The 27,231-nt window shown below is 43.3% G+C and overlaps 1 protein-coding gene across 3 annotated transcripts in view; it reads right to left on the reverse strand.

Moving 5' to 3' along the window:
• Positions 1 to 926: 926 nt before the first annotated feature.
• The window catches only part of LOC114043117 (E3 ubiquitin-protein ligase rififylin-like), a 63,472-nt gene continuing 37,167 nt past the window's right edge, over positions 927 to 27,231 (reverse strand). For all 3 annotated transcript variants that reach the window (XM_027862074.1, XM_027862073.1, XM_027862075.1), the window contains exons 2-7: positions 17,993 to 18,180; positions 12,068 to 12,478; positions 8,590 to 8,673; positions 7,776 to 7,986; positions 7,209 to 7,232; positions 927 to 4,090 (exon numbers count right to left, since the gene is read on the reverse strand). In XM_027862074.1, coding sequence (XP_027717875.1) covers positions 3,909 to 4,090; positions 7,209 to 7,232; positions 7,776 to 7,986; positions 8,590 to 8,673; positions 12,068 to 12,478; positions 17,993 to 18,172 — 1,092 coding nt within the window. In that variant the 5' untranslated portion in view covers positions 18,173 to 18,180 and the 3' untranslated portion in view covers positions 927 to 3,908. The remainder of the gene's footprint in view (positions 4,091 to 7,208; positions 7,233 to 7,775; positions 7,987 to 8,589; positions 8,674 to 12,067; positions 12,479 to 17,992; positions 18,181 to 27,231) is intronic.

Genomic DNA, 27,231 nt, shown 5'->3' on the forward strand with positions numbered 1-27,231 from the left:
AAGTCTGGGCCGCCCTTCCCACTCTCCTCCCATGCTGCTGCCATACTACCAGTAAGTCACTGGAAGAAGCGGCTGTCAGAGCTGCTGTCCCACACATGAAAGCATCTTTGTCACACACACCCTTTATTAAGTTCCTTGTATTTCTTGACATCCTCCTTGGGGGCTCCCCTCATGGCTAGAGGTAACTGACCACTGCTCTAAGGAGACTTTTCAAACCAGTCCCCCTTTTGGAGGGATGTGCATGTCTGTATGTTTTTTTTTTTTGTATGTTTATGCTCCCCTATCCCCCAAGCTGTTGCTAGCCTGAGCTTCAATTCCCATTTGCAAAAAAGGCCTGCCCCATAACTTCCCTGACTCCCTAACATGCTCAACACAAGTGGCGTCACTTCTTATTCAGGCTCAGACTTATTCAGGCTTCAGAACCAAGAGTCTGGGCCCAACCCCTTTTTGCCTCTTTTAGGCTGGGGGATCTTAAAACCATTGTATTATGAGCCTGAAGCAGCATGGTTTGGGGCGGGGGGGAGGGAGTTAGGAGAAGGGGAAAAGAAGAGGAAGATGGTCAGGAAGGTTTCATTAGAATGAACCTTTTTTGTGCCTTGGACCCTTCTAGCTGTCAGTCTGGTGACACCTATAGAGTCCTTCTCAGAATGTTTTTAGTTGACTAAAATAAAATATAAAGGTTTAAAAAGGAAACCAATTCTATAGAAATAAAGATGTGATTTTCTTCCCATCCAAATCCCAGACCCCTCAGAGTTAACCCCCTATTTTGGGACATTTGTGGAGCTACCAGGATTCCTTTTTAAAGTGAGCAGCAAACTGCATGCACTTAACTTCTGATTTATAAATATTCACTGGAAGCAGAAAAACTGAAGACTGAAGGGTAAGGAACCACTATTTATAAAGTCTGATGTACAAAGTACAGAATACAGAGCCTTGCACATAAAGTTTAATGTTGGTTGATTTGAACTTCTGTCCACTCCCGCTATGAGGTGCTCATGTGTACAATGTCACACCAGATAGCAAAGCAGGCCTTTTCAATCATATTTAAACTTTATTACAAAATTATAAAGCATAACTCTGTAACAAAAAAATACACATTTGGGCTTGCTTTAACACCCACTAGAAGTCAGAGAGAATCTCAGTATCAGCTACTTCAAGCAGCTCAGAAACATTCAAAAGACTTAAATTTATACATTAATGTACACGAAGCACTCATTTCTTTACAGCTTTTTCATAGTTTGGATCCATCTGTACCACTAGACTCTGAACCAGTCTTCTAGAAGTCTCATTAACCAGAAATCTCATAGCAATCATATCAAAAATAAAGAAAATGCCATAAGAGTAATTAGCCATTGCAGTGAAAGTTAAGTACTCCAGGATGTGGGGAGGGAGGCAAGGAGTAACTCAGAAGTAAAATCAGATTTCTCACTTGGACATCATACATGATTCTTAAACACCCAATTTCTGTCAAAATAAAAAATTAACACAAGATTGGGATATTTCCTTGGATGAGAAATCACCCACCAAGAAAATTTAAAGAAACAGACTAAGTTGTCACATTCTTCTAAAATAATCCACCCCCTGTCGGATATGTATCAGGCTGAAGACTGGTGGGGCTCTGATTGATGACCAAGTAGGGAGCTGGTTATGCAGGTCTGCTCCCCATCCTCAGCTCATCCAGTAAAGGGGTCACTTTCCAGATGTGGAAAGCCTCCTAAGCCCAGAAGGCAGAACACTGCCACCAACTTCAGACGAGAAAGAAGGCAACAAATGGGTAGAGGGCCTGTTCCTGCTCTGAGCTTATTTCTAAATGATGACTGATTTGCATACCTATTAACTTATTTCACAGTGGAGTCATTTGACAATTGAACAGCCCTTTTCAGAACCACTATGGGCTGTAAACCGTGGTGTCAAGCAGCAACAGAGAGACAATGAATCTTCATCATTAATTTTCAGGTTTGAAAAGGGTGAAGATTCTGGAATGTGATCCCCAAGACCCGATCTAATATCCAAATAAACAAATGAGTACTTAGCTGACAATTCCTTCCTGAAATCGTCTCTTCTTTCCAAAGTGAGTTAGGGGAAAAGGAATCATTACAAAGTCCGTACCAATATTACTGTTCTCCTTAGGAGAGAGCAATTTCACCTCTATCTTCCAAAGCAGTAGTTCACCCTTTACAATTTAAAGGGATCAAGGCTGCACAGTGGGGTCTGCTAAGGCTCTAGGTGGGTAAGTTTTGCATAGTTGCTAAGTCACTAGGCACCTGGTTTGCTTTGTGCTTGACTGCATTAGCAAGGGGCTTTCTCAATTAACCCAGGCCCCTGAGAAGAAAGAGTCCCTAGATTGGCTCAAGACAGAAGACCCAGGCTGCTGCTGTCCCTGGGCTCTCTCTGCCAACACAGTAAGCCTGCTCACTGCCGTGCTATTCCTCTATCAGCCAGTTCAGACTTCCTGCTAATACCAAACAGAAACAACAGGAGAAGAAAAGAAATGGGAACCAGGAGTTCCCCCAAGATGCCTGGGAGTTTTAAGGCTTTTTGTTACCTGTCCAACAGTGGAAAGAAGCCATGTTGCAGGACTTTGTGCTATCTGTCCCACTGAGTACATTCACGGGAAGTATGGCTGTATGCTGAAAGAACCTTGACCCAAGTCTCAGGATGATGGAGGACCAAGAACCAAGCAGACTCAGCTCAAAGAACTAGCAGGAGGCAATCGTTTCCATCAAGGGGATGGGACTGAAGAGATGCTACTGGGGCTGCTGAATCAAAAGTCACATCTTTCTTCCACTAACACCTCAAGGGATGGCCAAGGCAAATGTGAGTCCACAGTAAGTTCTCCCCTCTCTCTCTGGGACTCAGAATTTCTCTATCATGTGCAAGCCAAATGTCTCTTTGGCTTCCACAGTAAGTAAAGAGACAGCAATGAGAAGTCCATCTCGGGAATGACACCGCTTCATCAGGCAGCCTTAACAAGTCACTGTAAGTCGTTATAGAGACAAATACCTTCCCATCATGCACTCAGGTAATCAACTATTATGTTGAGACTTCTCAACAACCTTCAAAGATTCATTTTCAACAGGCGAAAGATTCACGGGCAGAAAAATTCTGTTTTCTTGTCAGTCTAATTAAGGCACCAAACAAGGGGCTCAATGACAAGACAGGAGCCAGCCAAACTCCATGGGGATAGTTGGAGTCCCCTGCCTCCCCACAACATGGCAGGTGGGACAGGAAAAGACATCGTGGCTTTTGTTTAATAGCACACCGTCCTTTTAGTTTCAGTGAGAGCATTCATAGCCAGTTACTCACTCTTCAGGACATTAATGCCTTTTGAGCTGAAGAAACCAAAGGAAGACATGAGGAGAGAGATTAATGGTGACTGAATTAAACTCAAGCCACGAGACAGAAAATACAGCCATGTGTATAATAGGGAAAAAAAACCCCAAGATTTCTGAATGATTAAAAAATCAGCACTGAGTTGTCTCCACAGAGGGATGAATTTACAATAGATATCAAGGGATAATTTTGCAGAAAAAGATCCTTAATAACTATGGTTTGTATTGAAGGGAGGAAAAAGTACTCCAATGTGGTCTGAGTGCTGGGAAGTTTGTGTTCATCACAAATTTACTGTCACCAACTGATCGTGTGAAACGGGGACTGAGCCCATTTGATTTCTGCCCCAAGCAGGGCTAATAAATCCCCATTGGCTAAGGGAGCCCTATCAGATCCAACACCGAGATGGAAAATGTTGTGGTGAAAAGGGCGCAACTGACCAGACGAGCAGAAAGCTCCCAGGGTTTCTTTCTGTCCTTGCTGGCCGTGGCTTTGGGGTGATACTTTGCAAATCTCACAGTGGATCCACAGGTGAACCGACTTGCCCCATAGGGTATGGAAGGGCCTGGTTCTAGCCATCAGGATCTGAAGACATGCACAGCTCGGATCACATACTGGCGGCAGATGGGGCACTCGTTCATCCGTTTCCCACACTTGGTACAAGTGACCATGTGGCCACACTCCAACAGGACACAGTCGATAGGTGAGTCCATGCAGATCTTACATATATTTTCCTCTGCACTAGATGGCGCTGGATCCCCTACACACACAAACAAAAAAAGGCAAGTGGTCAAGGAAGATGTCAGAGCCAAACTCTCCTGAATCCCCAAAATTCAGCTAAAAATCCAACTCCTTTCAGGAAGCCTTTCCTGACTAACCCACCCAGCTCTGATCATTTCTCTCTTCTGTGTTCTCTTAGGATGTCATGGTCTGGGTGACTCATCACTGAACCCCAAAACATTAAGACTCAGTTAAAGAAGCCCTTGATGTCTGAAAAATGTAGTTTTTGGACAAATGTAAAGCACTTCAGTGTCATGAAAGAGATCTGTTACCCCTAAATTAGCCACTACTTAGAAATATAAATAGGTTCAGGAAAGGTTTAAGTATAAAACAGAGGGAGAGTAGCTTGGGTTAAAAGACTATTTGGGACCTCTGGCAGTGTGGGGAAGCCTTTGGACTCCTCAGAATGTTTTTAAATGCACAAAATACATAGGATTATAAAGGAAACCAAAGATCATTGAAAACAAAGAAATGGTTTTTTTTCCCCATCCAAGTTCATAGCTACCTCCCCATCCCCCCACCCTCCCAAAATAATCCACCCAAAAACCCTAGGTTAAAACCCTCTAGTCCAGTGCAACCTGAAGCTGAGGCTCGGGCGATAAAGCCACCAGCAGAGCTGTTCATGACAGCAGGCATCTCCTAGCTCCTAAACCAGTATGCTTCCTACCCCACCAAGATCCATAACCTTCTGAGAATGATGTCCTGGAAAGCAACCATGTTTTCCAACAAAATGTCCACCATCATAAGTAGTAATGGACCACTGCCCTGACCCAGGAAGGCACTGATATTCTTACCTTCATTCCAAAAGGGTGGGCAAATTGAAAAGAGCCTTTTTTAACACAGGTATGCCAAAAGAGCTCCATTTAAGTTTTTTTCTAGGAAAGAAATTCCAACTTTTTAAACTTAATAGGCAGAAAATTTGTGGGTAGGAAATTCCTTTGCAAGTTAAAGTGGTTGAGCTCTTTTTAGCTTTATGCAACAACTAAGCTCCGATTCTTCCTCATCCTATGGCACAGTATAGTTGTTTTCATTCTCAATCAAGTGATGTAATAGTGAGTTAGGTTCGCTTTAGGATGCCAGACATTGAACTGGCTATCAAAAAACCTCAATTCCTGAACCAGTTCTGCCAAGTACCTCATTTTGTAACCCCGAGTGAGTTTTAGGGCTCTCCGAGCCTCCCTTTCCTTCTCCACTGTGAAATGATAGGGCTGTAAAGTTCCACAATTCTCTGGACTATCTTGCTAACTGAATAGAAAACAAGTCATGGTTGCCTTCTCTCATCTACAGTAATTTCAGCTCCATCTTTCTGGCAGAATGCAAGCAGGCCCATGAATAGGTACTGGTGACCACTATGGTTAGCTAGCTTCAGCTAACCTTGTACTTCCAAGGATAGGAGGAGGCAGTGGGCCCCCAGGCTGGGTGCACAATGCACACGAGCAGAAGGAGGCGGGGAGCCCTGGCCTAGCCACAGGGCACTGGAAAGGGACATCACGGTTGGAGGGGAGGGCAGACTCAGTGTAAGTCAATACTGACGTGGCAGCCAAGGTCCCTAGAACAGTGTTAAGATACATTAACAGCAGCTGCATTCTTAATGGACACAGCGTGGCACAGTGGGAAGAACACTGGATTTGGAGGCAGACAATCTTGGTTCAAACACCAGTCTATCACTGACTCCCTCGGTAACAGACGTGACCTGGAACAACCTCTCTGGGTTTCAGTTTCCTCCGATGGAAAATGAAGGGTGATTTCCTTCCCAGCTCCAGATGGAGGGCCTGGATTCCTGGAGTTGATGCCTTAGCACAGCCAAAGCCAGAAAGAAGAACCCATCTTAATCAGCTGTTATCAGTGAGAGCGCTTACTGCCCCTGTGCTCCATCACACACAGGGCCTGCTTAGCCCTCTGGCAGACTAACAATCACCCACCCACACTCCTCAGCTGCTCTGCTCCCCCTTTTCCTTCTCTTTTCTGGACAAGGCCAATGGGAAGAGGTGAAAATCAAATGAAAAGGATTTGGGAATTCTACATCATCATCAGCCAAAGGCGTTAGGGGGTTATCTGAATTTCTTTTTGTTTTTTTAATTTTTTTTGGGGGGGGGGTTATCTGAACTTCAATGATTTGTTCTCCTCTTGCCTCAGTTAACCTGAGGAACAAGGAACAAGGAAAGCAAAACAGAAAAGAAAGCTGCACGGGCTGCTCTATTTCCTAGTCTGGAGTAATATCTGTTTCTCAGGAGAACAGCACCATGACACTGGAGAATCCCTCCGCTCCCAAACCAAGCTCTTCTATGGAGCCAAGGCCCATTTGATGAGATGGTGTCTGTAGGTAGCTTTCTGAAAAGCTCAAAGAGGTGCCCAAATGTAAGTAGCCCCATCCCCATTATCTTAAACTACTGCCTTCAGAAGAGATCACGCTGACGTCCCAGCCCGAACATCTTCAGCACGGGGACTTTTCAGACTAGCCGATCTTTCCTAGCAACCAAGGAAGAGGAAACTGAGGCTCAGAAGAAGGTAACTGAGGTGAGAACACTAGTCCGTTTGCCTGTGTTCTTTCTGTACACTTCCCAAGAAAATAGCCTAACCCAAAACTTCCCACTCTGGGGACTCCGCACTAACAAGGCTCCCCAAAAGCTCAATGTCTTCCATCTGGTCAGCACAATCTGCCACTGACGGTGCTGGGAAGGAGTCAGCCTACAGCTCTGTCTCAAAGACCGCCCCACACAGTCTATCAAGGGAAAAGATGGGGGAGGCGGAAACACCTCAGTGCCAAGAAAATGAAAAATAGGGTGAGTGTGATGTAAGCCACTACTAGCTTTGTTAAATATTTTATGAGCTGCAGCTTCTGAACTCTGCAACACAGAGACTTGCAAATGAGCTTGCTCAAGGGTGTGCTGCGTTCTGCCATCATCAGGGGAGGAGCTGGGATGTCAGAAAGATGTGGACGAGCCTGAGTTACCTCCAAATTTCTCACACAATTCTTTGTGATACCAAGATACTCAAACCTCTTAGATGGTTAATAGGAATCAAAATTAGGAAGGGAGGAAGAGAAAAGGAAGGAAAAAATATTAAGCCAGTTCTCAGAGAAAATAAACAGTACATACCATTTTGATCTACGGTGCCAGACACTGCAACAGAAAGAAAAGTAAAATGTTATTTGGAGACATGGGAGACGAGAAAAGCTCCTCCCCTTTTTTCCAAGTTTACTTCTGAATTCTTTCCCTATAGGCATACCCTGTGTGCCAGTAACTTGTGACAGTAGTTTGCCTGTCCCACCACGTCTACAGTATAGGATAACAACCGTTAAGTCCCTTTGGCCCTGCCTCAGAAACAGGCATTTTGCTGCAGGCTACATGAACCAAGTGGGAAGAGAGGGTATGTGTACTGGAAAACTACAGGACTAAGCCCGGGGGTGGGGGAAACGGGGACCCACGAACAACATGGCTGCTGTCATCAACACAGCCAGAGAGTTTAGAGAAATCCTCTGTGGAGTAGGAGGATACATTCTAGGAGCACCCACAGGGTAGAGAGCTCTCTCTGGGGCAATAGCAGCGTTTTCCCCTTCCCATTCCAAAAGCATAGGGAATGTCTCAGAGTTCAGAAGAACACAGATCTAGACAGAAGGAAAATCACCTAAGAGAGCAAGCATGAGCCCCAAAGCTGCCCGTTACCCAAATGCTGGAGGTCTTTCTGCTCCCTAAACAGCCGGGTCACCCTCTCCATCAGCTCCCACTTCTCACAGCAGCCTTTGTAATTCACAAAGTTCCGAGCCAGGATCTCTTTGAGCTGCCGCACAGTGAGGGCCTCAATGTCCTCCACGTTCACCAGATCAGACAGTGAGGCTCTCCGCCCTGGCACCAAGTTGTCCTCAGAGTCAATAGACTGCAAAGCACAAAAGGTGAACAATGATCCCGGTTTCTCTCCACAGGTCCTGAAGCACTATCAGCTTCTTTTCAGTGATGGTCCTAGATTATGGGCCCCTAACGTCCAAGGGAGGAAACAGTTCTTAGCTCCATGAACCCCGGTTCTAGACTCAGTTCCATGCAATGCTCTGTCACTGTGACTATCAGAGGGAATCCCGCTCTTACAGGAAGGCAGTTTCCCTGACATTCAGTCCTCTACTCTTACAGCCCTGGCTTCAAACCTTCCCCAATTCCCTGCCTTTGCTGTAGTTTGTCAAAGAGCCTGGGAGATCTGTGACTATAGCTCCTATTTGTTCTTCCTGGCACTGGCTGGAAAGAGGAATGAAAGTTAGTTAAACAGTACCATGGGAAACCTGCCCTCAGCAATAACTACAAGGACAATCATAACGGAGCCTAAGCTAAGCATTGCCCTGTGCTCTTCAGGGTGCTGAGTCCCCACTGACAACTGTACAGCATGGAAATACTTCTTTCCACAACAGGAATGGGATTCCCTAGGGGTCACCCCTCCCCAGTATTTCAGCAACAGCTGGGAAGGATCAGACTCACACTTAAGCTGCCTCACCTGAGTTTCATCCTCCATAGGAGCGCTTGCTACATTCTCCAGGCACGTCACTGCTTCTTGGTCCTGGGGCACATGGCCATTAGCCTGTAGGAAAGAAAACTGCAGTCATAGCTGTAGGGAAGTCTCAGGGCAGTCTTGGGTAACAGCTGGGACTCTGCAGTACCAGCCCCTTTATACTATACTATAGACCTGACAATGAGCTCAACAAAAGTGAAAAGCATCCAAAGACAATGGCCCCCAAATGGGATCTCACCTAGCAAGACTTTTTCCGGAGGTAGGCACTGTGAAAAAAGACACATAAAAACCATTCAAAATAACTACACAGCTCCTGGCTCATGGATAATGGCTCCTATTAGCCATGATTCATTAACCCTGGTGGGCACCATTGAGGCTGAGAATGAGAAGAGGCAGGAAACAAGGGCTACGGTGCCCCACTTGTATTTATGCCTCATTTATTTGTATCACTTAGTAAGCATCCACCACACACCAGTGACTTGGACTGAGGAATGTAGATGGAGTTACAGCATCTTTTGAGTGGGAAGGGCCTTGGAGAACACCTACTCCAGAGCGCTCCTCCCTTCTCAGCAGCTCCAGAATCTCATCCCCTACTCCTGAAGGTGTACAAAGAGAAGGAACTTACTACTTGACTAGGCAAGACCATTCCAATGTTAGACTGCTCAAACTGTCAGGAAGTCAGCCATCATATCTAGCCAAAATCTCCCTCCTCCATAATTTCCACCTGATACTTTCTGCCTTCAGCAAATACACAGAGCAAGTCTACAAAGAACTGTTATGAGTATCAACTGAAAATGTATAAAAAAGTCAGGTATTAGTAATATCAACACTCAAATATTTGAAGACAACTATCACATCCCCTGAAAGCCTCCTCTTTTCCAAGCCATCCCTTCAATGATTCCTCATAGGATATGATTTCTGGGCCCCTCAGCATTTTTTACTAGCCCACCCTGCATGCTCTCTTATTTGCCAACATTCCCTTTCAAATGGGATACCTGGAATTGAGTGTGATGTACTTGTTTGGTCTCAGCAAGGCATAGTACGATGGCATTAACATCTCCCTAGATCTGAACACTCTACCCTCATACCATGTTAGCATAAAAATGTGCACAATTTTCCCCTTAAGAGAGTTATTCTGCATAGGATCCTAAAACTTCAAATGTCCCCACCTAGAATGTGTGGAAGATTTCCCCTAAGAGTTAAGTAGTAGGGATTTCTTGTGTCATTTAAAAGTAAAATACCTGGATTTCCCTCACCAACATCGAGAGGATTCTGTCCATAAACTAGTGCCTTCCCCTGAAACCAACCTAGAATATGTACCAAACCAGAGCCCTACAAGAGTCTGATTCCTTCTGCTATCAGACTACCTCTTCCTCCCCTTCAATGCTTGGAATACTAGTGAAGGAATAAACTTGAGGAACAGATTCTACCTTACGTCCCCAACCATCTACTACTCAATCTACAAAGAGCTGGGGTTCATAAGATTCCAGTTGATTTCTACCAGCAAGCTACTTCATACATGACTCTCAAATCAGCCTCTTGCCATCCTTGAAAGCAGGCCTGCACAACTTGCGGCCCTCCAAAGGATTTCAGGGGGCCAGGGAAAAATGTAGAGGAAAACACCCTTTGAATGCAGAGGAAACCCTTTGGTGTGCTGCAAGCTGTGGCAAGGGGCCAGGCCAGCCCAGCAAGTTGTACAGGCCTGCTTTAAACTGATTAAAGGGTTTGGGCAGGGGTGGGGGGGGGGGAGTTTAATTACTATCTATTTTATTCTCATTACTAGGAAACTGAAATGTGTTCAGAGAACCTGCTCAAAGTTATACACACTCTGTACTCCAATAATGCTATGACGACTCCACAGCTCTGAAGTAAAAGAAGGCCTAGCTCCATTGCCATCTTGGTATGTAGTTTGGGGAAACATGTGACTGTTGTTTTTCTCTTTTTGCAAAATAAGTACACCTCTACCACCTGCCAGCCCTCCTGCCCAGAAGATACTCAAGACATGCCCAACAGGCAAGAACTCAGAAAGCATCAAGGGAAAAGTGATCAACAACATCTTGTGTCTGTAATTTGTGACCTTCTATCCTTGTGGCCATTCGCACAGGTATCTTGGTGTCCTGTCAGCGTGACCTGGAGAAAATGACCTCATTAAAAACCGAGCACTTCTATTCATTCTCATCCATGGAAGACCCAGCAAAATTTTTCTAAGAAAAATCATTCCTTCCTCAAGTTTCTTTCCTAGTTATAATCTTCCCAACACATACTATTAGTGCTCTGGAAGGCCCAGGCTTTAGCAGCTGAAGCTGATGCAAGAGAAAGCCAAAGGGTATCGTATAGACAATGAAAAACTCTCAAGTGTCCAAGCCATATATCCAGTGAAACACTGTAATGCAGTTAAAATTATGATCTCGAGCTGGACTTCCTACTTCAGTGCCCATTAAGAGCTGAATCAAGGTACCAAATCCTGGCACAAGTGAAATGAACTGTGTAAAGAAGGAGCAGGCCACAGAACACATGGGAGGAAATAAGAACAGACTTTTAATACCAGGCACCTCTCCCTAAGTAGCTCAAAGCTCTTTATAGATGATAGCTCACTAATCCCTCCAAACATCCTATGGAAATAGAAAGAGGTCAAGGACTATCCCCATTTCGATTTAAAGGCTAATAGCCGAAAGGATTTGTCCAAGGGGACTCAAGAATCAGTAACAAAGCCAATAGTGGAAACCAGGCCTCTGATTCCCAATCTACCCCTGTGTTGAGAAGTAAGTAAGAGGGTAACTAAGGCACCTCCATATAGATTCATGGCTCTCAGAGGATCATTGCTCCCTGGCACACAGTGAGACAGAAACAAGGCCTCTTTGTTTGGGCCATAAAACTGGCTGAAGACTGAAGCAGAGCCATGGGAAAAGAGGTCATTTTTTGGATTTGATCACAGAACCCCCACAGCAGGTGCATCATTTTCTAGGCCTACTGGTAAAGTTTGGAAAATTAAGATTATCCTTCCCTTGAAAGACAAGGTGGGAATGACAGGTTTTTATGTCTGGTGTGTTTTGAATATGCTTATTCTGACAAGTGGCTGAATTCAGAGCCTGGTACGTGGATTTTCTCAAATCTGGGGGAGGGGAGTAGAAGGCTAGACTATATCATCATAAGAGCTCCAAAAGAAGTACGTTCAGCAAATTACAAACAAGAAAGGGAATAAAATCAGGTTTCAAATCATCTACTAGGAGCCTCCATCCAGGCAAGCGCCACTTCGTCCTTGTTAAAGCTGCTAAAGCAATGTCCAGTAAGCAGCTCCTGACTACAGAAAACAAAGATGAATAGAGGGAGCTTACATATAGAGGGAAGGAGTTCAAGAAAATCAGAACCACACATATGCACACTCTCCAACTTCTAGGTTTCAGAAGTTGGAGACAGAGGGCAGTTGAGCCCAGAGTAGCATAGACTGAAAACAGGCCCATACCTGCTGGTTTTCCTGAGCCTGGGCTGAGGGAGTGGAGGTGGGCTGTGCCGGTGACGGAGGGAGGTTGGGAGAGGTAGGAGGTGCTGTGCTGGTATGAGGCTGGGCCAGGAAGGCCTGATGCTCAGGAAGGCCTGAGGGGAAAGGGGCATTACAAGTCCTGTCCTCCTGCGTGATCACCGGCTGCTGACCAAGCACCAAGAACACCAGTTCCTCCTTCTCCCTGCACATCTCAGAGGAGATGTCATGGAGGCTGAGATAGTCCCTCAGGTCCTTCACCTTCATTTTCATCAGCTCTTCTCGATGAAAGGCTGTGGCTCGGAAACGCTGGCAGAGATAGCAGAGGCAGGCACCATTCCCTACTTGGCTCGAGCAGGAAATGCAGAAATTCTTCTTACAGTCCAAACACGTGTGCTGCTCAGTGGAAGGAAGGGGGAGAAAATGAGCACAGGGTCAGGCTGTAGGAATGAGGTAGCTAGCTGGGCACGGGGCTGGTCAGTGCTATGGCTCAGCAAGAAAATTCGCACCTCTTACACGGTACCACGCATTTCACAAAGCCCAGTGGGGGAGCTGGAGGACAGGATTATCAGATCGACTGGCAGATAATCAAGTTAGGTTCTTCTCAGGCCTCACAGAACCCTGTGGCAAACTGCCCCAACCATATTCCCAACTCCAAATCTAGCCACAATTTGACCACGATGATGCGGCCTTCTGACAACAATGAGATTAACTGAGATGCTAGGAACCTGGTGGAACATAAGACCACATCCAAGATAAATATTTAGACAGTTATTAGAATATCAGGGTTCTTATTTGGGAAAGCATATACTATTTTTTTTTAGAAAGTATGAGTCAAGTATCTGACGTGTAAGCTGGTACTGTCTGGCAGTGGACATATAAATAGTCATGGGACATACCTAGAGTTTGCCAACCTATAGCTCCAAAAGCAATATACGCCTAAGTGTCCCAGCTGTTCCTCCCACAGGGTAAGAGATCATGGTGACATTAGGCCAAATTCTGTTCCAAAAAGAAGAGCAGGTCACATTCATGTCCTTTGGAGGCATCACCTTGGAAAGGTTCTCATTAATCCTTCAAAGATGCCACAAACCTGTTCTCCTTTCTCTGAACTTACATTTTAATCTACATAGGTCTGCTTCACTGCTTTTAAACATAGAAACCCTGAAGACTCTGACACTTGTGTATCCTGGGAATTCTCCAAACTAAATGAAGGTGTGTCATCCCTCTAAGAGTGAGATTCTCATATTCAAGAGTTATGAAGGGAATTGAACCAAAGCTTCAGACAGTTCATTCTCTTTCACATATGCCACCAACATAATAACCAAAATAGAAATAAATGTGTTCTATGTGTTTAACATGTAGCTTTGTCTCATCTCAACTTTGACTCTTGATGCTCAGGAAAAAACCAGCCCAGTGCCAATCTCCAAACTGTTCTGGTGCCACAATAAAATTTTCAGACAGGCTGACTGAACTGCATACCCACATGCATGAAGATTATAGCAACTCTGGGAACAACAGCATCCAACTGGAAAATGGATGTATTTTTTTTTTAAGTTCATCCATATGTGAAGCTTTTCCATTGGGAATGTGATGTACTCAATTAGTCCAAGTTTAGGAAGATAGCTATGGACATCTAGAGACTTGAGAGTCACAAAGCCTCAGGTTGTGAAGAGGAACATTACTCAAGACAATGTAGTTTTACAAGACACAGCTTGGCAAAATACCTAATAAATTATAAAAGCTTTGAGTTGCTCTACCAATCACTGAGGTTCCCAGGGGTCCTGGGGTCTTCTCTCCAAATGTACTTGGCTTGTTAGGTGCGAGATCAAAACGCAAAGAGAGCAACATTTAAATATGAGCTATAGCTAACCACGAATTCTGCTCACCAGGGATTCTGAATAAGTAGCTCTCTAAGATGCGCCATAAATGAGTAAAATAATGCCTGAGGCTAAAATCCTAGTCTAAAGAGACAGGAAAGAAGAAAGAAAAGAAAACAAAAAGCAACCTAGTGGTCAACAAACATAGGTAGAATTAACAAAGAAAACACTGCTGGTAAACACTAAAATCTGCTCAAAACAAGCCAGGGGCGAGGTGGCTGGAAGAAGAATTATCTCAGGAAATGTTTCTATGGAATTGTCCAAAGTACTTAACTAAAATGTTAAGCACCCAAAAATGCTGCCAAGAAAAACAAGGAAAAGAAAGTCATGGGGGGGGGGGGGGGTGTTGGAAGCAGATGAAACTATGTTACCAATTCCTCAACCAAACTACCAGCATATCCTATCTCTTACTCTGTTCCATTCACTCAAATCTCTGATAAGCACCTGCTACGCCCTGGAAGTATTCCGAGTGCCTACCACAGGCCAAAGCTCATTCTCTTTGTTCTAACCTCCCTATTTTTGTCCAGGGCCCCGCCATCCTCTCCATCACCCCAAGCAGTGACTCCTCATTCTCGCTCACCCCACACGTCCCACATGTTACCATTCCTTGCAGTTTCCAATGCCACAACACTTCCTGCACCTGTCCCCTGCCTTCCACTTCCACACACAACCTCACCACCTTACCTCAGGCCCTCAGCATCTCCCAATCGGTCTCCTTGCCTCCAGTCTTCCCCCAGCTCCAGTCCATTGTCCACATGGCCACCCGGGCTCACAGTGTCATTTGCCAGCCTTCTTATCCATTATTCCTTTCCACCCCCACCTTTTATGGTCTAGTCATACTTGCTACTCTTCATATAAGAAACTCTTTGCACCAGCTGGCTATTCCTCACTCCTAGAATACTGTCCCTCCACATGTGGAATCCGTTTCCTTTCAAGACTCAGGGCAGGCACCACCTTCAAAATGAGGTCTTTCCTGTTCCCCAGCTGACCTCTCAAGTATGAAGCACAGCACCCATTCCTTTAGTTCCCCCCACCTTCAAAAACATCACCAGGCCCTGTTCCACGGCAGCTACCAAACCCTTCTATGTGCCCTCTCTATCCATGGCCTACCACCTCCTCCTCCAGAACCTTGGCCTACCTTTCTCTGACTCAACTTCAAGCATTTCCTCTTTACAAGCACCTTCCCTACTTTCAAATAATCAATTTGATAAACATTATCAAGAACCTATGTATACAAAGAGAAAACAAAAAAATTTCCATCCTCAAGGAGCTTAAAATAGAAGTGGCCATGCCCTTGAGAAACCTTTTACCTAAACGCTGCCCCAACCCCACAAATCTGACTTTTTTTTCACTGTCACAATTCTGGACTAAGCGGCCTCCATTCTTGGGTCTGCTTCCTCATTTTCCCCACTTTGCCTTTCCTCAAAGCCCTGCCACCTCTCTTCCATCTTCCCTGGTCTCCATGAAGCTGCACTTTTCTAAGTCTCCACCCACCTCCCAACCAAGACGGGGAGCACTTCTCACTTCTCTTCCTCAGTGGCCTCCCCACAACATGTGACCTTGGTGAGCAAGCCCAGCCCTTGCTCCCCAGCTCTCAGGACACTCCTCTTCCAAATTCCCTTCAGTGGCTCTCCTTTCCTCCTTTAACCCCTGTAACAGCGCTCCTCCTTCTCACACTCATGGAGATCTCACTAACTTTCATATCACCTGTGGCCTAGATTAGAAAAGCAGTGTGGCCTAACGGAAAGATCCCCTTAGACCAGAATTCTAGTCATGGTGCTGTCATTTACCAGTCGTCGTTGTCGTTGTTGTCATCATCATCATCATCATCATCATCATCATCATGAACCTAACATTTATATAATGCCTACTCTGCACCAGACACTAGGCTAAGTACCTTACAAATATTATCTCATTTGATCCTCATGACAACTCTGAGACTTAAGTGCTATTATTATCCCCATTTTACAGATGAGGAAATGGAGGCAAACGGGTTAAGTGACTTGCCCAGGATCACACAGCTAGTACATGTCTGTGGCTGGATTTGAACTCAGGTCTTCTTGACTCCAGACCCCAAACTTTATCCACTGCACCACCTTGCTACCCCACTAAGCCAGCAGGCAGTGATGACCCTGGACAACTTGCTTAACCTCTCTGAGTCACAGTTTTCTCATCTGTAAAATGAATAATCTATGCCCCACTTAAGTCACAGAGTTTGGTAAATTAAACCACACAAGATAATGAATACTGAAGTGGCTTTGCAAATTGTTAGCATTCTATCAACGTGATTTATTATTATAACTTTTATGTGGCTCACTGCCAAATTTCTCCCTCCAACGCTGTCATCTTCCCCTCCCCTCATCCCACTGCTGTCAGCATCTTTCTCATAAACAGATGTGTTCATGTCCTGTCACTTGTCTGCACAAGAATCTGCCCCGGTTCCCTGTTCCTGCCCCGGCCTGCAAGCTCTCCATAACCTGCTGCCACACTCTCTTTCCAGCCTTATCTCATATTGCTCCTTCCAGATAATCAACGTGCCAAGTGGAACTGCTCTCTGCATTATCTAACCCCTTTTGGTCCCTGTTTATATTGCTTACAATGCTTAAAATCCATTCACTAAGTGATGACTTTTATTTCCCAGACCATACAGAAGACTAAATTGAAATTCCCTAAGGACCAGTTGTGGTGGAAGGAAGGACTTATCTACAGATGATGAGATCTCAGATCTATTTGATTATTAGTTATTCCCTATGTTGGTATTGAAATCCCCTCCTAGACTATAAGCGACATGAGGACAGGGCCCGTGCTTTATCCAAACTTTATCTTCCCCACCCTGGGTAAGCACTATGTTCTACACACAGTTAATCATCACTGAGAGACTGAGTTGAATAAAAGCAGAAAGAGCAACTTTGATAGCCCCAGATGGAACTTGGAGGCTCAACTAAGCCAGAAAACCTTTCCATTATTGGTATCTGGATCAAACGACTTTTCTGTCACTGGGTGACAGGTAGGAGTGTGACTACACGTCTGCTTTAAACACTGTCTCAAGCTGCAAACTGGCTCCTAAACCAACCATTCTGACTCCACAAAGGGATATTTGTCAACATGAAGCATTCTCTGATGATGAATTCTTAGGAGAATGACCAATCCCATACACGAGTGTTCTGCCTTCTGCCCGAGCTCTTAGTCACATTCATGCCCAAGACTAAAAATGCCCATCCTCCACAAGTCTTAAGTTGGAGAAAGAATCATTAAGTAAGGGGTTTTCCCAGCACCCAAACCTCCATCTTCCTTTAAGAGTGGGTTCCGGAGCTATTTCTAAGGATCAGGGTCTTCTCCCTATTGTCCCTCTAACTCTTTGGCCACTGGGAACATACTGGGATCACTTGGGCATCAGCCTGAGTGGTGGCCGACAGCCATAAACCATTACATTGTACATCGCTTTCCTTTCTGCCAGCTTATCTCCAAAGAGTGGCTACAAAGCATTTCAAATGAAACAAATTGCAACTCAGTCTCTCCTATTAGGCCCTTCCTGTTCTTATGGGATCCTTGAAATTGTCCTCAATAAAGAGAACAAATTTTTGCACTCAGACAACTCAGGGAGGTAGCAGCTTAAATTCCATTTGTGTCTTGTTATATTGGTCAGGCAGGTAGCACTGTGGGTAGAGCGCCAGCCCTGGAATTAGGAAGTCTCATCTTTATGACCCTTATTAGTTCTGTGACTGTGGGCAAGTCACTTAACCCTATTTGCCTCAAGTTCCTCATCTGTAAAATGAGCTGGAGAAGGAAATGGTAAACCACTCCAGGATCTCTGCCAAGAAAACCCCAAACAGAGTCAGGAAGAATCAGACACAACTGAACAATGTGCAAAGGGCTTTGTCACTGGTTTCCTTTATTCTTCCCCCATGATCCTGTGAAGTGGGTTTGTACCCTTACTAGCATTTTCCTGAGAGTAGTCATGAGGTCAGCTGATTTGCCCAAGGCCACAGTCGAGTGACACAGCAGCAGACGGGGAGGAGGGCCTGATGCTCACCTTCCTGGCTGTGCTGCCAAAGTGGGTCCCACAGTTCTTGCAGCTGGGTTCAGAGCCCACAGGGGAAGGGAAAGAGCTGTAACCAGGGTTGGAATATGCTTGTGTTCTGGCTCCCTGGGGCTGCTGAGTCTCCTCAGGATGTCCATCTTGACAGAACCAGTTGCAGCAAGTTGCCCACATGGTAAAACCTGGTTATAAGGTGGAAAAAACAAAATGAAACAGCAGAATTAAGATGTGGCCTCTACTGTTGCATTTCCTAGGGCCAGAGTCAGGAAATATGGTGGATTCCCTCCAGAACCCACTGGGTCTATATTTCATATGACTGTTGGAGGGCACAAGAAAGGCACAAGAGCCAGAACTGCTACCACCAGTTTGTCATTCTCATCATGACATTACACACTGTAAGAGTCATTAAGCCCCACCTCATGTCAAAATTAGCGGAGAATCACTAACTTGGCATCGCACTTCTGAAAGACTGCTGATCCCTGACAAAGTAAAAATCAATCTGAAAATACAACTCCATTGTAATAAAATCTTTTACTACCTAATATAAACAAAAGCCTCACATTTTAAGAATGGATCAAAATATTTTAAGCACATTTTATTTTGAAAACAGAGTCTTTTGGGGGCAGCTAGACGGCACAGTGGATAGAGTTCTGGCCTTGGAGTCAGGAGGACCTCAGTTCAAATCCTGCCTCAGACACTCGACACTTACTAGCTGTGTGACCCTGGGCAAGTCACTTAACGCCAATTGCCTCACCAAAAAGCAAACAAAAAAAAGAGTCTTTTCCATCAACTGGGTAATGGCTAAACAAATCGTGGCACATGAATATACCTGAATATTACTACATTATAAGAAATGACAAATATGAAGAATTCAGAGAAAAGGACTTAAGTGAAATGATTCAGAATAATGCATGTAAAACCAATAAAAAATATACACAATGACTTTAACAATGTAAACTGAAAGAAAACCCCAAACTGAACAGTGAAATTATAATGACCAAACCTGACCTTGGAGAAAAAGGGAGGAAAAAAGTATCTCTTTCCCTTCTATGCAGATGTGGAGGACTGTGGGAATAGAATACTGCATATATTGTCAGAATTGGCTCATATGTTGGTTAGTTTTGCTCAACTGCATTTTTCCTTCTTTTTTACTCTTTATTACAAGAGATGCGTGATTAGGGAGATACTTAGAATATGAAGACGATGTAAAAACAAAAGATAGAATGCAAGTTTTTTAAAAAAGGAAAAAAATAGAACCATTTCTCAGAGTTCAAATGCATAGTTTTACCTTCACAAGAGCTTTATTGAGAGGCCAGGGGTTATTTATCCCATTTCACAGATGGGAAACTGTAGCTATAAGAAAACTACCAAATAAGGTCCCTTGATTTCTACTCACCTACTCCACAGACCTAATCAGGGTTTCAGCTTACAGGAGAATCCATTAAAAATCTAACTTTCACCATGCAATGTGATACAAAGATTTCATGTTCTTAGTGGACTAAGAGAGGCAATAAAGGCTTTTGTTATTAGAGATTTAAAATTAAATACTTTATTACTTGAAACTAATCCACACAAAGGAACTGTAGTTTTTGCCCCAACAGTGAAAAAACCCATTTTCATTGATTCAAAGACTTTTAAATGTCTGCTATATGCAATGACCTGTCCTCCCAACTAGAGGAAATGCAAAGATATAAAATCCCCATATTTCTGAGGCATATAATCTAGTCCTACAAAACCAACTACACAAACTACAAATATTTAAGCTTAACTAAGTATTCATTTAATATTTACTGTTCAATAATCTTTTATATCACAAGCATTTTCTTCTGGGTCAGTCCTATTTATCTTAAATGGTAAGCCCTGAAAAGGCAGACATCTAATTTATCTTATTTGCCCTGTAACATACTTGGCACAGCTTCATTCAGGAAATGGGACTCGAAAATATTTTTGCAAATAGTGTTAGCACTAGTAACATCTTTCGATTTCAGGCCCCTGGAACACCAAGTAAAACAAATATCTCTCCCTCAAAATAATTACAAATGTGTCTATTGTGTATGTATTTATTTGTAACAACCCTCACTTCCCATAAGAATTTGAGAAGGCCCAGATATCTGAAGGTCCTTACTCATCCTTTAAATTTGGCCACCGTCACAAAGTACCCAGAGAGAAAAGTCACAAGCTTCTGGTCTTTGGAGGAACAGAAAAATGAGAGAAAAGAGAAGTTTAGTATTTTAAAATGTAAACAGCCTTGGGCCATTTGAAGTGTGATCTCCCCACCCTCTCCCCAACCCACCCATCCCATCTTAACAAGTTAAAATTATAAATTATTTTTGCCTAAAATCTTGAATGAAAAAGGGAAAATGGTCTTTCTCCTTTCATATGGTAGTAACATTCATCAGAAGAGTCAAGGCCAGCAATATGGCTATAGAATTCAATTCAATAAGTAAGTCAGCCAGCTCTACACATTTCTTAATTCCTTAATAAACTTCAATCCTGTCTTTCTGGCTGAAGCTGGAGAATCCCCTCTTAATTCTCTGCCCTATTGCCAATTTTGTCTCAACTCAGACTCAGTCCTCACTTCCGGAGTATCTTTGGAAGAAAAAGCTCCTCAAGTTGTTAGTCGACACCAATAGTTGGCTCCTCGTGAAGAACTGGGCACAGTTTTAAGATTTCAGACGTGTGATCCAGTTATCCCCAGTCCCCACTGAAGGAAAAGAGGATGGAAAGGACTGAGTTTTCAGTCCTCCGGAGCCTTTGACCTCCATCTAAAAACTCAGCCTTCTATCAAAGTCAGCACAGTCCTGCAGCAGTGGAGGTCAGCTAGCTTACTGATGGAAGCAAAGCAAAGTTCATTCAGAGTGGGTGGTGGGGGGATCCTCAGGAAATCCTAAACCAGACCCAAAACTACCTCTGGGGGTGCTTGGGGTAAACCCTAGGTCATGCAGTATCAAGCACACGCCTTAGCTTGGGGACAGGCCTTTATTTCACAATTCTATGTTTCCATTCTACGGGGTGTCCCAGGCCACAGAACCACTCAGATGCTAGGTAAGGTTAGAGAAGAGAATCCTTCCTAAGAAATTTTCAATATGCTCGACTTAATTGTCCAGTATTCAGTCCTATTAGTGAGTGATCCCCATCTTCAGCAAGTTTGAAAGCTGCTCCTTCCCTACATTTTTTCTTATCCACCTTCACACTTATTCAGAAAAGAGAGATTTTCATTACCTATTGAGTAATCAAAAGTGGCTTGGCCTGGCCCCTCTTCTCCCACCAGGATTTTTAGTTAGTTTCTCTCTACCCTTGTATTTATCTAAAATGGGAAAGGGTGAGGGGAAGGTTTCTATTTTGTGAAACAGTCCCCTGGTATACAAGTGGGGCTGATACACTATGTCCATTTGATAGGAATGTTAGAATTTTTCAATATTCACCTTGTTGGCCCTGGTGAAAAGGAAAATTACAAATGTTAATAACTGGGCAAGATAAATTCTCTATTGCAGGTGGGGAATATTAAGTCACAATTACAGGCCAAGTCACTTTAATTAAGAGTTATCTAGCCCTACAATTCTAAGTAATTCCAAATATGCCTTCTTTGTGAGCCTCTCCCTGCCACAAATGACCAACTTCTCCCATAAGAATTTTTGGCTTGCTTGCCTGGGGCATATAATCTAAACTGAATCATCAATATCTAGGTGTTTCTAGGGGAAAGGAAGAAACTGATTTTTTTTAAATGTCTGATAAAGTTTAGTGTTTATTTGCATTTCCACTTTGAAAAGCTCACCCCACTAAGCACAACACAAAGAACCAGCTAACTCCAGTTCAAGCCTGGTCTATTTAAAAGTTAACTGTTTTAAGTTGCCAAGGTTCTTCTATAACAGGCAATTCATAAATGCACACAGAACTACTTTGCAGAGAACATACCAAACAAGCATTAGTAGAAGGAATTTCATCATCTGGAATCTGCCTATACCAGTGAAATTTAAAATATTTATTTAAAATATATATATATGTGTATAAATATATATATATATATATATATATAAAACCTCAATAATGTCTAGTCTTTTGCAAAATCTAATTAAAATGACCCAAAGCTTCAAAGAATCATATTACTGACATAATAAACTAGATTTTTTTACTTAAGAGTAAGGAACTCCTAAGGATTTCACTGTGTTTTTTTAGGGTGGCTTTCCCTATGCTCACTAATGCTTTCCTGGGGTGGTTAAAAGTATTTATGCTGTGAGAACATCAAGAAAAGATGCCTCACGGATCTTTCATGTAGAATATGCCCAGCTTCATCCTGTCTGGTACCCTTAGGAAGCAAATTAGAGTTGTAACTGTGGGCGTGGTCTGTCTTTTGTTTTCGAACAGGACCATGACATCAGGAAGACAAGTGAGTTGCCTCAGTCAAAGTGTAACTGTAATGGCTCTGAAAGCAACTTCCCTATAAAACCTATCAACAGGGTTTAGCTAAGTCTCTTGGAAATAATTTTAACTAATTACATATATTGAGAAGTAAGGGAAAAAAAAGCATGCCAACTGTTTTTGGTGTAAACAACTCTCTTAGAAGAAACTGTTTAAATTCTAGCATTTAAAAAGCCAATCTAATATTAAAACAACATAAATACAGAGTAAGAAAGGCCTGGAAGGCTAGAGTTAACATGAATGAATGAAAATCCATTATTTATTTATTTATTTTTGATTTGTTTATTATTGTTTCCTTACTATGCGCCAAGAAGTGTCACATATTAGGGTCACAAATACAGAAAGGCAGTGCCTGCCCCACAAAAAACTTACTGTTTAACAAGGAAGACAATTGATATAAGGGTTTGTTGATCAGAGATGGGAGTTCTGGTCTGGGGAATCCCAGGGATAGTGAGTACAGCAAAAGGGCAATTAACTGACATGACCTTTACAGGAACAGAAAATAAAAAACCAGAAGCCGAGGGAAACAGTTAAATGTGAAAAACCAAAAGTTTGGAGAAAGGTGGTGAGAAGGTATAAAGAATTCTCCCAAATGGATAGGGATGGGGATCTCGAAATGGTGCCTCTGGCTCAAGATCAATAACCATCAGTCTACAAGGTGGGGACTACAGGTGCTGGCAGAATGAATGGAGCAGATTTTAAAGAGTTAGATTTAAATCAGGAGTAGTATGTAGCCAGAGATAATGGTCACAAGGTACTGCATGCAGTTCTCTTATCCATCCAGATCTAGTTATGCTTCTCAGGTTTAGAGACAGAAAGGAATTACCGGTTGCTCCTCTTCATGGACAAAATAATATCAACTAACATTTATATACTACTTACTATGTGCTAAGCACTTTACAGATATTATCTTACTTATCCTCACAACAACCCTGCAACATAAGTCTATTTATTACTCCCATTTTACAGATGAGGAAATGTAGCCAAACAGAGGTTAAGGGACTTGCCCAAGGTCACATAGCTAGTGAGCACCTGGAGCCACACCTGAACTCAGGATTTCCTGATTATAAGCCCAGTGCTCTATACACTGTAGCACCTAGCTGCCCTTACCTGAATCACTAATGGACTAAGAATGACACATATAAATTACAAGATGGAGACAATATGCAATCCTGGGTTCCACTTTCATGGAAGCAGAATAGGATTCAGGAAACCTGGCCTCTTCATACAGGTTCTGCCAATAATGTGATGTCAAACAAGTCACTTCGGAGTGACCTGCCTGGACTCAATTTCCCTACCTATAAAATGTGGCTATTAGACTTCATCTCTATCTAAAGTACCTTTATTAAAAACAGGAGTGCTGTTCTAAAGGAGATGTAACCAATCAAGAACCAAAAGAGCAAAAAGGCCCAGAAGGAATTCAGAAGTGACCTTCTTTCAAGGATAAAAGGCCAAAGTCCATCCCTGATCTTTCAATGCTTTCAATGCTGTGTTTGGAACTTAGCAGCATAGAATGAAGGCCTACAAACAGTAGAGGACACCATCTAGTAAACAGCTACCTAGCTTGAGAATTTAAATATGATACATGGTGTTTTAAACATCTAAATTTGGGAGTTTATTTATATTTCAAAACAGGAAAATTTAATCAGGACACAAGGATGCCCCTAAAACTGTTTAACTTTAAAGGGAATCTTAAAAGTGGCAAATAGAATTTTCCAGTAAACCTGACTAAGTTATCCACCTTGGCCAGGAAGATTTAAAATGCGACAAGGCTAAAAGTAAAAATGGCATTGCTACAGTAGGAGAAACAAGAAAATTACACAGTAAATCATGAAGTAACTAGCTGGTTTAACTTACTGGATTCCAGGCAATGAAATATGTTCTTTGTGATGCTAAGATTATTTCAAAGATATTTATTTTAGAACATAAAATACGGAGCACCTTAGTCATAAAGGAGACAAGTGCACAGGCGAAATGCCAGATCCAAGGGCTTGAATTAGTGTAAACAACACCACTGCAGTGGTGGAGGAGCAGGACATAAACAAGGGATATTTCGCAAGGTTGGTTCACGGTGCTGAAAGCACTTACAAGGTTTTAAATTGTAATAGACACTCCACCCTCAAAGACAGCCCTGAACTGCAGTGCACAGATGCTGTTAGGGAATGCATAAGTAATTCCTGCTTGCATGCAAGTTTCATTTCAAGCCAAAGAACCAGGTGAGAAAATAGTAACCAAAGGGCCTAAAAATTTTCAACTTTTCAAGAACACCAGGAGTATTGGGACAACTACTCCCCAAACTACCCCTGACAGGCTCAGCAGCACACCCCAAAGAAAGGGAACCCCCAGGTCTGGGGGGCAATGGACCCTTTGCAAAATTTTCCTTAAAGGCCTTGGATTTAAACTTGTTATTACTATTCTTGTAGTATGCCACTAATTCTTCTATTACTTACAATCAAGCACTAATAAAACCCCATGGTGCAAATGCTAACGCCTTAAAACTACTGACATTTAGAAAGCATGCTTCTGTTTCTCAATGGTATTCCAAATCAGTTTCAAGTTGAGCGCTTCTCACTATCAATATCTCAACCACAGTCCTGGGATCTGTGACATTTGGCTAACAATAATAAGGGGTCAATAACCTAAATTTATGTTTAAACTCCACCTACCCCCCCCATCACACTTTATATAGTGTGTTCAGTGTTACACAGCCACCATGAAACCCTTGAAGAAAAAGTCTGCTACTGAAAAATCTCCCTTAGTTACTTTTCAGAAACAATTTGCCACAATAACAAGATTTTTAAGTTCTTAAATTAGCAGCAAAGAAGCACCAAGGAGTCAGAAAGGCCTGGGTTCCAGTTCAGCCTTTTGCACTGACCTGACCAGCCTGGGAGGTATCTCTGAGGCAAGCCCTAAATTAAATGTTCAGCACCCTGGGCAATTCTCTAAGATTATCAATTTCACCACAGAATTTTTCACTAGGAGCTCTGTACAAAAAAATGGAACCACAGATCCATTTGCAAAAAAAGTAGTATAAAATGTGAAAGTTGGGTTTGGCCATGTTGTTCCAGTAGTATCTAGAATTTAAAACCATTCAATATATCCAAAGCACGCAACTGGGAATAGAAGGACAAAAAGAGGAGCTTACATTCTGATAACACTGTCTGGGTTGTACAAAGGATCTACAAAATAATCCCAGGTCATGTGTGGGGTAAGGCACCGGGGCATCTGCAGTGGAATCACTGTAAGTAAACCCTGTGTCTAGAGCAGGCAGCATATATCAGTCATATGATTCATATCAGTCATGTAATTATGGAAAATGAGAATGCCACTAGAAAAATGTATTTTTTTTTTTTTGGAGTAGAGCCCACATACAGGGAAGAATCATTCTGAGTTACAGATATTATTGGGAATTCCCTTTTGTTCCACCTAGTTCATGAGAAATATACATGAAGGGACCTTGGCATATCTGCCAGAGATAGTTTAATAAAAAATAATTCTGACCAATAGAATTGTGCCAAAATAGTGCCTTTGAATCTGATAAATGATAAGGAGGCTTCTAATCAGGATGGGATTCCAAGTAGCTAACAGATTGAACACTGCAGAAGAGAAGGCCACACTTTTAATTCTAGCCTAGTCATTCTTGCCCCAGGGACTAACTCAGTCAGGAAAGAACAGTTAGTTCACTGAGAAGTCAACTAATAATCCTGAAGACCAAGAATAAATAGACCTATAGTTTAATTATCTGGCAAAGTCTATTAAGAAGAAAAAGGGTCCAGAACGCAAGAAGGCAAGGGAGGCTCTATTTTCTACTATCCACAGAACTGTTCCTCAAACACACAACATTTCCTATCTCCTGATTCCATGCATTTTTCCTCACCATCCTCCACACCTGAAACTCTCTTCCCTCCTGGGATTTTAGCAGAACTTGAGGGAAGCCCCATCTCCCCCTTCAGATTTTCCATTTCCTTCCAGTCTCATCCCTCTCTGCTCCTGAAGCTTAGACAGAGGGACAGAGAAGAGCCAAGTCCTTGGAAAGGTCCAGAACCATTCCCCCCCAATCTCCACTTCCTGGTTCTCCCAGCTTCCTTCAAAGCCCAGCTAAAGTCCACCTTCTGCAAGAAGCCTTATCTTAGTGCCTTCTCTGTGTCGACGACCTCCAATCTACCCTCTGTCACGTTTGCTGTACAGAGTTGTCGTCTCCAACATCTGACTGTGTGCTCCTTTAGGGCAAGGACTAGCTTTTGTCTTTCTTCGGATTGTTTAACACAGTGCCTGGCATATAATAAGTGCTTAATAAATGCTCTCTGACCTGACATGGAACTATACACTGGTTTTCTGGGACTTTCTTACTGGGACTGGTCAACAAGTCAAGAAACCTTTACTTGGCATTTTGATGCCTGAACTCCAAAGTCTGTGAGGGATTATCTGATGTTGGCTACGTGCCACGTGGGGGTTGTGGCAAGATGGGGCAGGGACAAGATATTAGGAAGTAACCGGAGCTCACGCTCCCGAGGCAGGCGGCTGTGCCATGTGGAGTTGTGGTGAACTGGGATAGGAACAGGATACAGGGAAGTAGCCGGAGCATGTGCTCCTGAGGCAGGGGGTTGTGCCACATGGGAGTGGGACAGCAGAGAACGAGCTTCCTTTGTCACGTCCTCTCCCCTTGTGCAGCGCTAACCCCAGACGTCTCCTTCCTGTATCCAGGCCTAGCTTCCTGTGTCACATACTCTCCCTTTGTGCAGCACTAACCCCAGACGCCTCCTTCCGGTATCTCGGCCTAGCTTCCTTTGTCACATCCTCTCCCTTGGTGCAGC

The sequence above is a fragment of the Vombatus ursinus genome, unplaced genomic scaffold (genome assembly GCF_900497805.2).
Source record: "Vombatus ursinus unplaced genomic scaffold, bare-nosed wombat genome assembly UNPS02014768.1, whole genome shotgun sequence".
In the NCBI taxonomy this organism is placed as follows: Eukaryota; Metazoa; Chordata; class Mammalia; order Diprotodontia; family Vombatidae; genus Vombatus; species Vombatus ursinus.